The sequence below is a fragment of the Suricata suricatta genome, chromosome X (genome assembly GCF_006229205.1).
Source record: "Suricata suricatta isolate VVHF042 chromosome X, meerkat_22Aug2017_6uvM2_HiC, whole genome shotgun sequence".
NCBI classification, from domain to species: Eukaryota; Metazoa; Chordata; class Mammalia; order Carnivora; family Herpestidae; genus Suricata; species Suricata suricatta.
The window spans coordinates 6,217,153-6,234,175 of NC_043717.1; the positions used below are offsets into that span (position 1 = coordinate 6,217,153).

A 17,023-nucleotide genomic window follows, 5' to 3' on the forward strand; every position below is an offset into this window, starting at 1 on the left:
GAGCTGTGACTTCACCCCTGCGGCCGGAGTGGAGTGTGGGTTGTTCTCCTCAGAAGAGAAGGGGCCAGTGCTCCTTGTATTTGCTCTCTGCTTTCCTCAGCAAGGTCTCCGTTGGGGAGTAGTGGTGGTAAATGTGTCCCTGCCAAGGGGACGGTCTTCACCCCCTGCCAGAACCCATGGGAATGCCCGCCCTCCCCAGTGGAGGCTGGGGAGTGGCGTGGGAGAAGGTTCTGGACCTGGCTTCTGTCCTGGGGGCCTGACTCGCTGCGGCTGTCCAGGTCTATCTGGCTTGAGAGGCAGCCATATTGTCACTGTACATGCTCTGTCTGTCCTCACAAGGAGGGACAGGAAACACAAGCGCTGGTGCCATGCTTAAAATTCTTTGCAAGTGAAAACTAATCCGGCAGCCTTCCTCTGAGTTACACACACTACCTAGGAGACGAAAACAGCCTTGTTATTTTTCTGGTATTGAGGATCGCCTCTTCTGTGTCCATCGAATCCTGCAGATTGGTATTATTATTGAGGAAATTTTGGAGACCTTCTGTAAGCATTGATAATGTGAGTGCCTCACCCCTACCGTAAACTCCTAACTCTAAGCCCAGATAATACACGAGCCATTGCACGTACGTGAAAGGGCTTCTCGGATGTAATTACCAGCCCTGATTTAAGCCAGAGACCCTAGCTTTTGCTCCAGAAAATTTTCTGCTGTTCTTGCTTCCCAGAATACCCGGCGTATTCTTTTCCAGAGCACCTCGCCAGGAGTTTAGCCGCTTATAACATTTTAAACTCTTACTTGTTTATCTTTGTGAACTTTCCTGGCTAACAAGGAAATCCATCATTATGCTTGGGTCCAAGTGAGGAAAAAGAACCTTTTGTATTTTTTTTTTTAGGTCTATGTATGTTGTTAATTTTTGTAAATGGGAGCTGGCCATGAACACAGTTAATGGTAGACTCGGTACGTGCGTGTGCATGGGTGTGTGTGTATAAGGTATATAAACTTTTAACGACGGAAAATGTCAAGCGCACTTAGGAGTGGAGAGAATAGTATAATGGAACCGTCCTGTGCCCTTGACCCCCCTTCAGCAAGTCACCACACAGGGGTTGGTCCTGTTTTGTTCGTCACCCCGCTGCACCCCCGAGACCCTTCCTGACTGATTGAAGCAAATCCCAGAACCCTATTGAATCCATAAAGAGCTTTTCTGAAGCTATGGAGCCCTTTCGAAAATGTAACTATAATACCTGTTTCCTACGTAATAGTCCTCTCTTAGCATTATCGCCCTCTCCAGCAAGTTTCCCGTTTTTCCATTTTGTTTGGTCCGGGTTCAGAGAAGGCCCACACAGTGTGTTTGGTCGGTGTGTCTCTGAATCTCTCCTGCCCTGCACTTTTTCCCCCTTTCCTTCTGATGGCTTATTTATTGAAGGAACTAATTTGCTTGACTGGTAGAATTTCCCTGATACCGGATTTTGCTGCTTCGGCGCTCACGGGCTCACCTAACATGTTCCTCTGTCCCCTGCTACGTCCGGAAGCTAGCATTACTTCTAGAGGCTTGATCTGATTTGGCTTCAGGTCCTCTTTCTATTCTTTTCTTGGGGGGGGGTTGGTAAATATGTTTTGTCACTGGTGGTGGCATGACTCCCATCGGGACGCACATGCTCTCACCAGCCGTCTCTTTTTGTGATGTGGGGATTATTGGTGGGTCCTGGCGTCGTCAGCCTCATTCACCCGTTTATAACGTTTCCTGTCAGTCTTACACTTGCTACCGTGCACATGTGGATAGGAAGGAGTTCAGGAGAAGTTCCCAAGAGTGGGTGTGCCAGGTCGAAGGGTAACTTCCCTGGTCGTGTTAGGAGATGTGGCCAGGTCCCTCTCTCTACGGATCGCACCACGTGGCCTTCCCACCGCTGACAGGCTGTGCCACCAGCACGTGTTGTCAGGCTTTCCGAGTGGTTGCCAGGCCCAGAGGCGCGAGTGTCTCAGCGTGGTTGTCGTCTGCATTTCTCTTGAGGCTCTTTATAAAAGTCTGCAGAAAATCAGAGCAGCATTTAGGAGTAACGAAAGTCTTTCGAAAACTTGAGCTCTTCCAGTGAAAAGCTGCCAGTGCTCTACTGCCTGAAAGTTTCTGAAGGGTGTTTGGAAAATGATCTTAGCGCAGCTTGTTACTCCCCTCCGGGGGCAAGGTGGAGGGGTCAGGAGCAGCGTGCGCACAGCCTCCCCAACGGGCGGTGTGCAAGAATGCACTGAGTGTGCCAGTAGGTGTGGGAGAGTTCCCTCTCTAGTTATTCTAGATCTCCCGCAGATCTGGAACGCACCTCAAGTTGGATTCCGAGTTGTCCTGCAGCCAGAAAGCTCATTTAACGTTGCTTCACCCCGAGTTTCCCACGCTTATGTGCCATTGAAACCTTTTTCCACCCTGACAGCTGTAAGGTCCCCGAGAGCTGGCGTGATGGCCCAAGACGCTTTGGCGGGCGGGGGGGGGGGACTATCCTGCCTGCCTTTTTACTGCCCTTTGTTCTCGGTGTGCTGTTGCCATACCTGACCCCCTGTTCCTTTCTCCTGGCTTCTCCCACAGTCGCTGTTACGGCTCACCGTTCTCACGCTGTGGCCGTGGGGACTCTTCAAGTGCCTCCTGTGCTTGTGGTTGCCCAGGGCTTTCTCTCTCACTTAGAATACAGCCCCCCCCCCACCCCGGATGTCCTGACCTTGTTTCCCCCAGCATCCCCCAACTACCCTGTGGCCACCTGCTGGCCACCCGATGGCACGCCCCACTGGAGCTTGCAGCCCCCTGTGCCTGGAACATTCTTTCCCCCAAATTCTACTTGCCTGTTCCCTTCTTTCTGTAGTTTTCTGGACAGATGGTGCTTGCCAAGATCCTTGGTTAACCACTGGATGTAAAAAGGAGCCCTTTCCGTCACACTCTGTCCTGGAACCTGGCTTTGTTTTCCTCTAAACGCTGATCGCTGCCTGTCCTAATGATTTATCTTTGTGGTCTATCTTCTTGACTAGCATCATGCTACATGGGAACGAGGACTTTGTCGTGCTCCCTGTTTGGTCCTCAAGACCCAGACAGTTCCAGGCACAGCGCAGGGCTGAGTGGCGTGAGTGGACCCGGCCCTGCGTGCTGTGCGGAGTGGCGGCTGTTGCTGTTCCTGCCCACTGGGAGCTGTGATGTGGTTCGTGTCACTCTTGGCCGCTGGCACCCTCTGGGCTGCCTGGACCACAGGAGGGCTGTGTCCATGGGCCCAGTCACCATACTAACTGCCCCCCAGCACTACCTTGTCTTCTACGTACTGAGCTCTGTTGTGTTTTAAGAACTCCTGTTCCTTACCCTGCTGTTCACATGGCAGAAAGGGGTCCACTAGATATTCCAATGGCCAGTTTCCGTGGGGCACACTCTTAGCCACGCAGTAACGTGTTTGCCTCGAGCCTCATAATTGCTTGATGAACTTCTTCCTGTGCGGGTGGTATGAACGAAGTGAAACCTGTGTGTCCTGAAATGAGAGACTGGCTGCACTCTGCCGAGCACACGGGGCTCGAGCGATGCGGGGTTGGATATTGGAATTCGCGGTTTCTCTTCAAGGGGATTCAGCAGTTTCAGAAGAGCGTGGGATCATTCACAGTGAGCACAGGCTTAGAGCGACAGCATCCCACTGACACAGCCCGTCAGGTACTGCCCGTGCGGAACCCCGGCACCGCTCAGATCGCTGGAAAGCCTGTGGCAGTGGGGGCAGAAACAGAAGGAGCTTTGTTCCCTGCCGTGGGATGGGTCTGCTGCGCCATGCAGGGCCCCGCTGTCGATAGGAAGCTGCCAGAAGCCGTCTGAGGTTCCTTCAGGCCCCTTGCCAGAGCCGGCGATGTAAAAGGTAGAGCTGTAACAAAACTTCTCAGTCTTTTGGGTTGTAATGTGTGATATTGACACAGAATATCCTTGGTGGCCTGGCAGCCCTTCGCTTCCAAGCTGTGGGTTGAAGGAGCCATTTGAGTTTACTTTTGCCAGTGCGGTGCCCTTGACATCTTAAATTGAGCAACGTCTTAAATTGAACAACAGATATGGAAACATCGGGACTCTGAAATGCCTTTTCAGCAGTACTGTCGTCATCGCCTGACGCTGCACCTTCCCCCTTTCTCTCTGACCCTTTCTTTAAAAAATGGACCATGGAGACACCGGTTTACTTTGGGACACCACATCTGACTGGCTTGTGTGGGTGGCCTTCGGCTTTGACACAGTATGAATTTGGAGACCTTGACTCGGAGTGTGTTACTAACCCAGTGATGAAAGGGTGGAGAGCTGGTGTGAGCGGCCCTGGCGGGAACTTCACTGCGCCTCCTACTGGCTGCATGACCCTGCGCACATCACTTAACCTCCCCGAAGCTGCTTCGGGATATTGAAACGTAGAGGCTGTGGTCTGGGTACCAGATTTTTTTCTTTTTAACACTGCCACAGTCCATTCGGGCTGCTAAAACAAAATACCCTGGACTGGGTGCCTTATAAACCATAGAGATTTATTTCTCAAAGTTCCAGAGACTGGAAGTCCAAGATCAAAGCACCAGCATGGTCAACTTCCGTGTCCGCTGAGAGCTGGTTTCCCCCTCCCCCCTGCCCGGTTCACAAGTAGCCTTCTTCTTGCCTTGTCCTCACAGTACAGAAGGGGCAGGGAACTCTGGGGGGGGGCCTCCTTTATTAGAGCACTGACCCCACTGATCCCAGTCCTGGGGGCTTCTCCCTTAATGACCTGATCACCTCCCAAATTCCCCACCTCTTAACACCATCACCCTGGGACTCAGGATCTCAGCACGCGAAGGGGGTGCGTAAACATTCAGATCATAGGGCAGCACGTCATAACTTAGTTTTTACTAGCACTACCTTTTATGGACAGTTACCACTTTTCTGTCGTTTTATTTGCGATGTATCCACACTCTCTTGGGCTCTCGATTAAAATTTAAAATAGGAAAAGACAGTGCTTTGGCAGTCACAGATGTTATGATTTGCTTTATGAAATGGGATATATTGGTAATTTAGAAAATACCAAATCACTGACCACATCCTCTGAATTTAACCAAAGTTCTAGAGGGAATTTGAGCAAAGGGAGAAAACTCCCAAAGAAATGAATCTTGCAGCTGTGAAGGAAGAGGTTTCCTAGCCTTTGAAGTTTTTATTAGATGGAATTTATCGTAGTTGAAAATGGAAGTGGTTTGAATTCTGCGAAGCATCGCTTGGCCTGATAAAGGCACGTGGGCCCGACCTTGGCCGCTCCGAGCCGGGGCACGCTCGCAGGATCAAGGGGCAGCACTGCACTCAGCGATCCCGAGCAGGCTTCAGAAGTGGGAGACGTGGGTTTGACTCGCGGCGACCCTGCCAGATCTTAGCTTGTTATCTGGGGCTGCTGAGTTCATTTCTCTGAGCCTCAGGTTTTTCATTCTAAAATCCGAGAAGCTGTTGAGGGGATTCAACGAGGTAACAGACACAAAGCGCGCCACAAGACCCTGGTGCCTAGTAGGTGCTTGACAAATTCAACCTTAGTAATGTACTAGTTGTGTAATTATATAGTATAATCAAATAATATATACTGTACAGAGTGTTCACATAAGGTTATATTTGCATAATACATAATAACTCTTTTAGAGCGGATGTTCTGTTATATAATATATATGATATATAGTTGTGTAATGTATAATGTAATACAATATACATTATACAATATACAAGAATATAATATAATAATGATATATAACTATTTTTAAATAACAGTACTCCCTCTGAAATACCAGGACATCAAGATCATGTTCACTGATAGCTTTCACACTTTTGTAACAGCAGGATCTTTTCCCTTTCCCTTTCCTGTGCGTGACGTCTTCTGTGGAACTAGAATGTGGGAGACACAGCAAAGGGGAGGTGCTTGCTGAAGCAGGGGTGAGGGTCCCTGAGCCCTAGACTGGCCCTCCCTGTAGCTGCTCCTGCTCCCCACGCCGGGCACCCTTGGCACAGAGTGGAGACAGCCGTTCTAGGCCAATCTGCATTCTCCTCAAGGTCTCAGAGCCGCTTGGGTGTAGCTCAGGCCAGAGCGCAGGTCCGTGGCCTTGAAATTGAACGTGCGTTCTCCTAGGTTCTCCGCAGCGCCCACCGGCGGCATGAATTACAGGGTTGCCAATCCCTCTCCCCGAGGGAACTGCGGCTTGTTTTACTGTGTGTGGCGGCCGTTCCTTTCGTGGAGCCTGGTGCCTTGACAGGCTGCTGGCTCAGTCCCCGGGCTTGCCGATGTGATGGCCACACTTTGGCTTTCCTGCCACTAAATGCTGTAAGGATATCACAACCCTTAAGTATAAAGCTGGGGCCGATGTGCGTAACGTCTCACGTCACAACCTTCACACCGGGTGCGTGTGTCCAGACTTCTGTGGCTATGTGATGAGCTTTGATTTTAAAGCAATTGAAAACATTCCGTTAGGTGCAGGGGTGTTCATTGCTTCACGTGGGTGTTGGCGTCAGGCGGTGATCTATTCGCTGTATGTCTCTTTCCGGAGGAGCGGTAGACCTGGTTAGCAGAGGCGCTGGTCATTGACAGTTACGGGGAAATCAGACTTCCACGGCCTTGGGAGTTTTGTCTGAGAGTGATGTAACCCTTTTCCAGTGACTTCATCAGTCTCTGCGGGTTGTTGGTTGTGACATTAAATGAGCTGTATTGGGAAGTCTTTTATCAGAAGCTCGCACGAAGAGGCCTTCTTCTGTAAACGCGTCTAGCTCTTCTCTGCAAGAAAAATCGGGCCACCCCTTTGGCAGACGTGGTGCTGTGAGATGGCTGGCTTCTTATTTCCGCCCTCTACGGGAGACCCTTGATTCTCCAGAGAACCCCTGAAATGGGAAAACGCGTAGCCAGGCCGTGCTGAGTTGGAGGTGTGTCACCATCGAATGTGTGAGGACCCATGGCGTTGGCTCCACAGAAGAGGACCCAGGACCAGTTTTTGTAAATATGCGATTTGTAGCTGATGCAGTCACAGCAGTGGCCGTCGAGCCCTGAGGCCAGATTCCCAAGGGAGGCAGTGGCTTCCTGCCTGTTTTACTTGTCCTTCTCTTATTCCAAGGGTCGCAGTAGCTCAGATCAACTCCAGGCCTTAAGAACCAGAGCTGGTGAATTATTTACTTTTTCTCCCATGAGCACACAGATTCAGCAGTATCCTGATGATTATAATAGTCACCGTGAATATCCCATTCCAGCCCTTTTCCTGGTGTTTTCTCATTAAATGGGGGAAAGGTGAATGGGAGGTTTACAGAGGTGAAGTGGCTTGCCCAGGGTCCCGCTGTGGCGCTGCGGTGTCACTGGCTGTCACCAGGGGGCCAGGATGCTTTTGTGAGCGGAACATCGGCGCGATTGGGCTGGCTGTTAAGGATCCAGATTCTCCAGTAATGTGGGGAAGAGTGATTTTGAACCGCAGCCTGTGTGGTGGTGGATCTAGAATCTGAAAGTCCTGCTAACTACTTCCAAGAGATGGGGTTCGAGCCCTTTCTGGGTCAGAGTATTCCGACTGCTTTGGCCCTGAGGGTTTTCAAGGCTCAAGACTTAGGTAGGGGAGGCGAGACAAGGGACGTGCTGTGTGTGGGAGGCGGCCTGCTCTGTGGAGGCCAGAACCAGGCCTGCTCACGGCCAGCACTCTGCTTCCGCCACCCGGAAGCAGGCCTCGTGTGCCCGGGGCCGGACTGGTAGGAAGGAAGGAAGCAAGGAAGGGACCGAGGGAGGAAGGAAGGAAGGAGGGAAAGAATGGAAGGAGGGAGGGAGGGAGTTTGAATGGATGGAAGGAAGGATGAATGAATGAATGGATGTTTGGATTGAAGGAAAGAACTGAGGAGGTGAGTAGTAGGAAGAAAGAGGGAGAGAGAATGAGAATGAGATGGAAGATAGTGGAGACACAGTTTCCAGTGTTCTAGAAGGCACTGCTATTAAATGTTCACAGCTTTTGCTGTTTCCCATATGCTCTTCTGGATGCCTTTCGTCTGTTTATTTAATAGACAGCTTTGACCGCTAACCCAGATGCGGGGGGTAAACACCTAAGACATGATCCCCCTCTCCGAGAGGAGTTTGAAATCTCAGGAAATTACTTAAGCCGATGTTTGCTGCCTGATCATTAGTAGAGGTCATGGGAATCCGGATTCGAAAGTCCTCACCTGCCTTGGATGCTCCTGGAGCAAAGGAGACCATCCACTGACCAAGTCTCATTTCTGTGTATTTACCACCAACAAGGAAGGTTTTATGGGATCTTCATTTTTCTTTGCCACAACAACGCTTTTAACAGTTTCCCACCTTTCTATAAAGCTTTCAAGTTATGTTCTTCTTGTCGTCGTCGTCCAATGGGATGTTAGAATCTCACACGGAATGACTCTTACTTTTGTTTCTTAACCAGGATCGATCGTAAGATGTCGAGCGCGCACACCAACTACAAACTGGCCGAGGCACAGGCCATCATGAGCGAGCTGCGGACCATCAAGAAAGCCATCTGCACCGGCGAGAAGGAGAGGCGGGACCTGATGCAGGTAGGGGCCCGGCGCTCTTCAGGTCCCATGGCCATCCATCTGCCTGCCTACGTGTCGCTCTTTTATTTCAACTTTTAGGACAAATATGTATTTACCATATATATTATGTCATATATTTATTGTATATACACTTCATATATTTTTAAATACATGCACGTATGTCACACGTGTGTATGTATATTCTTCATGTGTGCATATCTATGTATGTTGTATATTGAAATGTTTCCCAATACGCGTATTAGTGGTTCATAGGGCCGTCATGACAAAGGAGCACACTCTGACATAGAACAACAGAAATGAATTCTCCCAGAGCCTGGAGGCCAGAAGGCCTGGGTCAGGGTGCCAGCGGGGCCCCGCCATCTTTAAGGCTCTAGGGGAGGATCCTTCCTCGCCTCTTCCAGCTTCTGGTAGCTGCTGGCAGTCTTTGGCATTCCTCGGCTTGTCACTGCATTGTTCGGGTCTCTGCCTTCCTCGTCACACAGTGCTCTCCCTGCGTCTCTGCGTCTAAACGTTCTCCTCTGATGAGAGTGCCAGTCATTGGATTAGAACCCCCCTCACTCAGTACAAGCTCACCCTCACTTCATTCCATCTGCAAGGACTCGATTTTCCAAAGAAGCTCGCATTCACAGATTCTTAAGACTGGAGGATACGATTTAGGCCGTAAGAATGGGTGATGCATATTGTTCAATAATCAAAATAATTTAAAAAGTCTATGATGAGCCTCATTCGCCTGTCTCCTGTAACTACTTTTATGAGCGTCTTGTATACACCGCTGGTGTTTATGTAGACGCGGGAGAGTGTGAACTCGTGTTCAGCTGTCCTCACGGGGAGCTTGGCCTCTGCCTGCCGCACCTAACGATAACGCCCGTGTCTTTTTCCATATCTTCCACCACGCGCTGCTCATTCCTTGACCTGGCCGCATCGTGCCCTACCCTGTGTGCACGTTTCAGTTCCGTGGCTGCCATCAGTAGAGCATTACACTGCCTTCTTTTTTGTTCCTCGCACTTCTGTAGATTTTGTTATTTTTAGAAAAACCTTGAGTTCTTGCAAACGGACGCATGCCGGTTTTTTTGCTTGATGCTGGGGTGCGTTAGGATGCTTTTGTTCTGGCTTTCATTTTGTGTTCAACACACTGAGGCCCCAGTAGGCACCCGTCTGGATTCTGCAGAATGTAGGCGTAGGAGGGCACGTGAAGCAGAGCTCAGACTCGGAGGCCAAGTGAGACAGGTGTCTGAGTGTGGTGTCAGACGAGGTGCTGTATGCGTGTCACCCATCCGGTGTGAGCCCAAACCCCAGGGGTGAACCGAGTGGCATTTCACCACAGGGGCTTGGAGGCTGTGCCCCCCAGATGTTGAACTCACTGCTCTGCTCTGGCCTATCCAAGCATGCAGGACGGGGGCAAGCCACCCGGTTGCCTCGAGTGGGTTCCCCACTGTGGAGGCTGGAGATAGAATTTCTAGAAGAAGCTTCAGGCATTTTCTCTAAGACGCTCATGGGAGAGGCATAGGCAACGTCCTCTCTAGTAAAATCAGGAAAGTGGTTTTGTCTTTCTTTTATGGACTTAATGATACTGGCCTGTTCCAAGATGCCTCTGTCTAGAGCCGGAGCCAGCTCTGTGTTACCGGCACCTGCGCCTCCTGGTGTCTGCAGAAATGTCTGGTGAAGATAAATGTGTTCAAAAGTTTTCTAAAAACTTGTGGGGAATCTCATTGCTCTCTTTAACTTTCACCCAGAGGGGTCACACATGCCAGAAGACGTACTTACTCTAGTTTTTGGCCAACTGACACCACATGCAATGACTCTTGGCCCCAATTTTCATAATTGAAAATGACTTTCAATTATGACTGAAAACCCAGGTTATAAAAATATGTAAGCATTGTCTGGGAGTGGTTTTGCTTCTGTGTGGTTTATAAAGACCTCAAGGTGGCCTTCATCTCTGTCAGACTCATTTATTGATAAAACATTCTGGATGGCAGTGCTCCCGGCCCCCCCCACTTTATTGAGGTACAGATGACAAAATGGTATAAACTTACAGCGTACAACCTAATGATTTGATACACATATATAATGTGGAATGATTACCACGATAAAGTTAGGTAACACATCCACTGCCTCATTTAGGTACCTCATTGTGTGTGTGTGTGTGTGTGTGTGTGTGTGTGTGTGTGTTGAAAACTTTAGGATCTACTGTCTTAGCAGCTTTCAAAAACGCGACGCAATATTGCCGACTATCATCACCACGTTGCACATCACAGCCCTAGAACTTATTCATCTTCTAACGGAAGGTCTGTGCCCTTTGAACCCTCAGCCCCTGGCCTCCACCATTCCACTCTGATTCCGTGAGTTTGGCCTTTTTGGACAGAATGCTGATTTTTGTCTTCAGGAAACACGAAGGTCTAAAAAGCAGGAAAAATGGTCCTCTGGCAGTGGTCTCCGTTACCCATGTGCGGGCAGGAGGGCTCCGTCTCGGTGTGATGTAAATGACTGAGAGTTGCACTAAAGGCGCGCGTGGCACACACTTGTCTTCTCCACCTGCTGGGGCGGGGGTGTGCCGGGCCGGCGCGGACGGCAGCCCCCAGACGGAAGGGGAGCCTCACCACCCTTGTTCAGGCGGCTTGTTTCCTCCTCTTGCAGAGCCTGGCCAAGCTGACCGACGGCTTCAGGAACAGCTTCTCTCTCACCGACCCTCTGCCGGAGTTCCCTCATAGCCCGGGCCTTGGCGAGCCTTTACCTCAGCAGTTCTGCGACGCTGGCTCTCAGACCGACATCGTTGGCGAGGTATGCCGGGAACCGGGGCCGCGGGCGGAGGGCCTCGCGGGCCGGGACACGAGGGGGCCGCCTTCGTGGGGCCGTCGCTCGTTTGTTCCACTCTGCCACTTCCTCTTCAGAAATGCTTTGGTTCTTGTGCCATGAAGGTGGAAGACAGAAAATCCAGCTGTGAAGGTCCTGGGGCTTGGAAGGCAGTCGAATTGCTTATTACTTCTGTCCTGTGATTCAGATGCTTTAAAAAGGCCGAATCCTTTTGAGAGTTGAATTTAGGTGTGTTTTTTACAGACATAAGACATTCTAGAGCAAGGATCAGCCAACTTTATTTGTAAAGTAAATACTTAAAATTTTTTTTAATGTTTATTTACTTTTGAGAGAGAGAGCGTGAGCCAGGGAGGAGCAGAGAGAGAGAGGGAGACATAGAATCCAAAGCAGGCTCCAGGCTCTGAGCTGTCAGCACAGAGCCCGACGCGGAGCTCAAAGTAGGGAATGACAAGATCATGACCTGAGCCAAAGTCGGACACTTAACTGACTGAGCCCCCCAGGTGTCCCCAGATAGTAAATATTTTAGACCTTTGCCATAACTGTCTAACTGTGTTGTTAGAACGCAAAAGCAGCCATAGGCAGTATGCGAACAAATGGGGGGCAGGGCTGTGTTCGAATAAAGCTTTATTTTTAAAAACAGGATTGGATTTGGCCTGTGGGGGCCCTGGTTTACTGATCTTTGGCGTAGCCCAGTGATTTCACAGGCTTTGTGGCTATACTCTGATGCTCCTTTTTAGTCTTCTGGAAGAATGTCAGGAAATTGAATTGAGTCAAAATTAATTTTGCTTGGGACTTGGAAGAATTTCATAATGCCCCCTTTGATAATTAGTGAAGCCTTGAGTTAGCCACAAAAACAACGTTGGCAATCATCATCCAAGGCAGGGTGGCGAATGCTTAAAGGCACTGCCGTTATAAAGTTATTGAGTGAAGTTGATTACAAATGGAAAACAAATGGGAAAAAAGATGCCTTCTTTTTCTTAGAGCTCATGAAGTAGAGATGAGACATCAATGGAATGTGGAATGCCCTCCCTAAAATTATGTAAAGAAAACCACAGGGAAAAAGACCGTTGACAAAAATTCTGGGTTTTAAATACTTAACCAATGTTTTGAAATTTAGGCAAATATATGTCTTTGAGTATACTATGGTAAATAATGACTCCTTTTGTCTTGGATGTCCTGGAACACTCATATTTTCAATTTTTGCTTCAGTGTGTTCAAAAGTCCGCTTGGAAATTTTTGACCAGGCAATTTTGATTTTAAAGAGTATGGTCACCATCTACATAAATACACACAGAAAAGAATCTGTAAGTCAGAAATGTCTGCTATTTTTGCCTAAAGGTTTTGGTGTGCAGGAAAGAAAGAAGTAAAGACTCCTTGAATTCCATGAATAATTGCTGTTATCATAGGCTAGAATTAGAATTCAGAGATTCAACTAGTTCAGAGGAAGCAACGGTTCTCTAATGATTAGGTAAGACTTTCTAAAAATATCAGGTGGGGAGTGGCTGGTCGTGCCATTACAGTAAACAGTAAATTGTCATCGTTTGTGAGTTTACTGGGGCTGACTGCTTCAGGGCTGCTATCTTGTTAGTTGTTTCCATATTGTTTTGATAGAAGAGGGGGTCAAGGTCCCGAGTCAGCTAAGGTCATGTAGCCAGGTCTGTCTGGGTTTGAATCAACGTTTCTGATGTCTCAACCCCTGTTTATATCATGTAGTTATAAAAAAGGATATTGAAAGGCCATAATTGGATTAGTGGGCTGTTACAGTCTAATAGATTAAAACCTAGCATCCTAAAACAGCACACTTCTGTTATCTCAGACACTTCTACTGTGGATCAGGAGTCTGGGCGGGTCCTCTGCTTTAGGGGCTCTCACGAAACTTCAATCAAGGTGGCAGCCAGGGCTGTAGTCTCATCCGAGGACTTGACTGGGGTCAAGTGATGCTCACGTGATTGTCAGCAGGATTCACCTCCCCACAGGCTGTGGGACTGAGGGTTTCGCTTCTTTACCATACGGACCTGTCTGGCACCTCTCTGGTAGCTTGGGTGTGCAAGCTGAGGGAGTCTGCTAGCAAGAAGGAAGTCGCTATCTTCTGTAACCTAGTCACAGGAATGGCTCCCCATCATCTTTGTTGGATTCTATCAGTTACAGTCAAATCCTGGCTCTAGAGCACTCCTAAGGGGCTCACACATGGGGTGAATCCCAAGATGTGGAGACTACTGGGTAGACCATCTTAGACATCTGCATGTCTGGCTTAGTTATCACTTTGAGTCATCAGTTTTGTGGGATGAGTGTGGACATAATTGGCTATGCATTTTGATCCCAGGACTTTGCAAGTACAGATGTGTACACACTGCAGGTGTAATGTTGGGATTCGGCATTTGGGGTACACGGTATGTAGGACTTGTGAAGCAGGAGCCTGCTGAGTCCATTGGGCCGTAGTCCTTTTTTGACCAAGATGTCCATTTTGTTCTCAAAGAAGAGTGCCAAAACTGAGCTTAGCGATCTACAGAAGCATCGAGAAGAGGTTGAAGAAATATTTATTGGTGTTGATGAGGGGTCAGCTGCAGGAGTCTCTGACGAACAAGGTGGTGAGGTGACAAGTAGCTTGTTCACAGTGTAGATGGTTTCTGGAGATGTGACACTATAGTGTTTGTTTATGTATGTATGTGTGTATGTGTGTGTATGTATATATGTATACACACATACATATATATATATATATGGAGAGAGGAAACCATGGGGAGGGGTGTTGGATGAGGCTGTAAAATGTATAAAATTATGACCTATCTCATCAGAGAATGCTCAACCCCTCATAAGGCATCTCTTCATCTCGCCATTCAAGACAATGAAGATAAAGACATTCCTATTGGTGTGTATCAAAACTGGTATTGATAAATTCATCACTGATCATTCAGATAGAATATTTTCAAATATTTGCTGACACGACGTTTTTAAAAAAACGACTCAGAGGCTATGATATACGGTCTGGTTAAGGTCAGATCTACAGAGAGAAGCGATTTCACGAATCGGTGTCATAGATTTCCAGGAATGAAAGAGAAAGTAGCCAAGGTGAGCGACGATGACCTCCCACACAGGTCTTTTTTTTTTGGTTGCATTTTAGGAATTTGTTTAGTTCAGTGTAATTGGTATGAAAATATTTAAGGACAACTACTGATCACTTCAGAGCAATGCATTTCGATTCTGACTCCTAAGGTGATGTGCCCCAATCCAGGCTTTTCCAGACCTTGCTTTATTTCCTTTTGACCTTGAGCTCTTTAACACGTCACATGACATTCGAAGGAGTCCTGCAGCCACGCCTAACACCGCTAAGCCCACCGTCTTCAGATCGTGTGACTTCTCAGGAGAACATTGTCATTCTGCATTTCCTGAAGAATGACAGAATGTACTGCACACAATGCAATGAACATTTTTGCCTTCGTATCAACCTTAATAAGCAATTCCCTATTTTGTTTTTCAAACTTAATTTGTTGTTGTTGTTGTTAGGAATTATACAATAGATGAATACACTTCCACTGTTAAAAAAAACAAACAGATCCACCAGTGTTTGGAAAGCGGAGCCTCCCTGGCCCCGCTCCCAGCTTCTAGCAACCAGAGGTGGCAGCTGAGTAATATTTGGTGTGTTTCCTTCCAGACCCTTGAAAAGTGGAATTTGTTTTTTTTGAGAGAGAGAGAGAGAGAGAGAGAGAGAGAGAGAGAGCGCGAGCGAGAGAGTGCCAGCACAGATGGGGGAGGGGCAGGGAGAGAGAGGGAGGGAGAATCCCAAGCAGGCTCTGCACTGTCAGCACAGAGTCCGACGTGGGGCTCAAACTCACAAACCGGGAGATTGTGATGTGAGCCAAAGTCAGACGCTTAACTGACCGAGCCACCTGGGTGCCCGGAACAGTGGAAATCTAAAGACAGAATAAGAGCTTCTTCATTGTTGCTGAAAGTTGAAATGAATTTTCTATTTTGAAAATATGTTTTAATGTGTTTCTCCCCCCCGCCCCCGCCCTTTTTTTCCTTCTGTTCCGGAAAGTTTGTCTTTGATGATAAGACAAGACTTGTAGACCGAGTCAGGCTTAATTGGCAGTATGAGGAAGCCAGAAAGAGGTAAGTAGCCCCTTTTTCCAACCTTGCCTTCTGCTTCCTTCCTTTCTCCTGTGGGAAGAGGTTTTGTGGATCTCCAGTGTGGGATTGTCCACTTTTTCTCAGAAAGCAGCGTCTCATAGAATATAAAATCAAAGATCTTCCTTTCTGTGTAAGCTTCTTAATACTCACAACGGAATTTCACATCCATTTAAAATGTGCAATTGTCGCTCTTGTGAACAGTTACAAAGCCGTGATTTAATAAAGACAGAGACTCCTGGCTTCCTTATCTCTCGGGTCATTCAGGACTCTTGCCCTCCCTGCCTTCCCACCAAGGCTTCAACATAGTCGCCTTGTCTCTTTATATGTGTCCTTTCCAACTCCACAGGTTAATGGAGAAAGCCACGGGTCTTGGTTTAAAAGCCAGGCTCATAGGGACGAGGTGGGCATGTGCCAGCAGCACCTGAACCATAGGGAGACCCGAACCATAGGGAGACCCGAACCATAGGGAGACCCGAACCATAGCCACTTCTGTTGACCTTTCTGTAAATCGTCTGCCCTCTGAAGATTGAGACTCGACCCTGTCTATACATTTTCAAATTTCCTCTTTCTGTCCCCCTGTCCCAGTCCTATCCACCGACAGGGGCAGGACTGAGCAGCAGCATGGTGCAGTCCTCAGAGGCAGGCGGGACTTTCAGCCACACCCCTCCCCACCTTCCTGGGACCCTGCTTTCTATATTCTGCCCCTGCCCTGGCTTTTGGGTCCTCTTTTTAGAGACGTCTTCAATTTTGTGCCTTCTGAACAGAGCCTGAAAACCAAATCATTTCCGAACATGTGCTTCAGAAAGCTATGAAGCACATAGTTTTGAAGAAGTTTCTAGAGTTGCATACGAACTGTTTTCTTGGAGGGTGGGGGAGAAGGAGCAGAATGCCAGGTCGGGGGAGGGGGTCCTTTCTGGACGCGAAATCGCTGGGTCTGCCCAACCAACTGTATGGTTCTGATGTCTGGTTGCCTTTGTAGAAAATGTAACAGTAGCAACCGGAGCGGATCAGATGACTCCCTGCTAGAGGGCCTGACACGGGCCTCCTGTTTGCCCTGTTCCTCCCGGCTTCTCCCCACGTGTGTGTGGTGGCCTTCACGCCTCCGCGTGGACCGCTGCCAAGTCCATCCAGCCGTGCTGCTGGCTGGGCTCCCAGGCCCTATTGTCCATCCATCTACGTTCCTGCTCTTGAGCTCGCTGCCGCCTGTCGGGGGCTGCTGTCCCCGGGGAATGTCCCTCGGCTCATTCCTGCATGTTTCTACTGGATTGGGCAGCGTGGGTGCCTGGAATTTGCTGTGCTGTATTAAAATGCAGAAAATAGACGGTTGCTACATTTAGGAACATAATTGTTATGTGTTTCGCTGTGACATTTTCTAAACATAGCAAGTGATTTTTTTGTTTTCTAGAGATAGTATCGGAACACTGGGAGTAAGCTTCTAAATGTTGAGATAATACATTTGGGCGAAAAGGCAAGTATTTAAGACAGATATGCAGGGGAGGACGCTGTGTTTCATCAGTATCTTTTAAATGAAAGTAATTTTTCAAGGTTGCTAGAGCCTTGTTAGG

At 48.5% G+C, this 17,023-nt stretch overlaps 1 protein-coding gene across 3 annotated transcripts in view; it reads left to right on the forward strand.

Moving 5' to 3' along the window:
• Positions 1-17,023, forward strand: part of WWC3 (WWC family member 3) — a 118,258-nt gene that overhangs the window by 63,848 nt on the left and 37,387 nt on the right. For all 3 annotated transcript variants that reach the window (XM_029930359.1, XM_029930357.1, XM_029930358.1), the window contains 3 exons: positions 8,390-8,519; positions 11,154-11,297; positions 15,367-15,440. In XM_029930359.1, the coding sequence (XP_029786219.1) occupies positions 8,390-8,519; positions 11,154-11,297; positions 15,367-15,440 (348 nt within the window). The remainder of the gene's footprint in view (positions 1-8,389; positions 8,520-11,153; positions 11,298-15,366; positions 15,441-17,023) is intronic.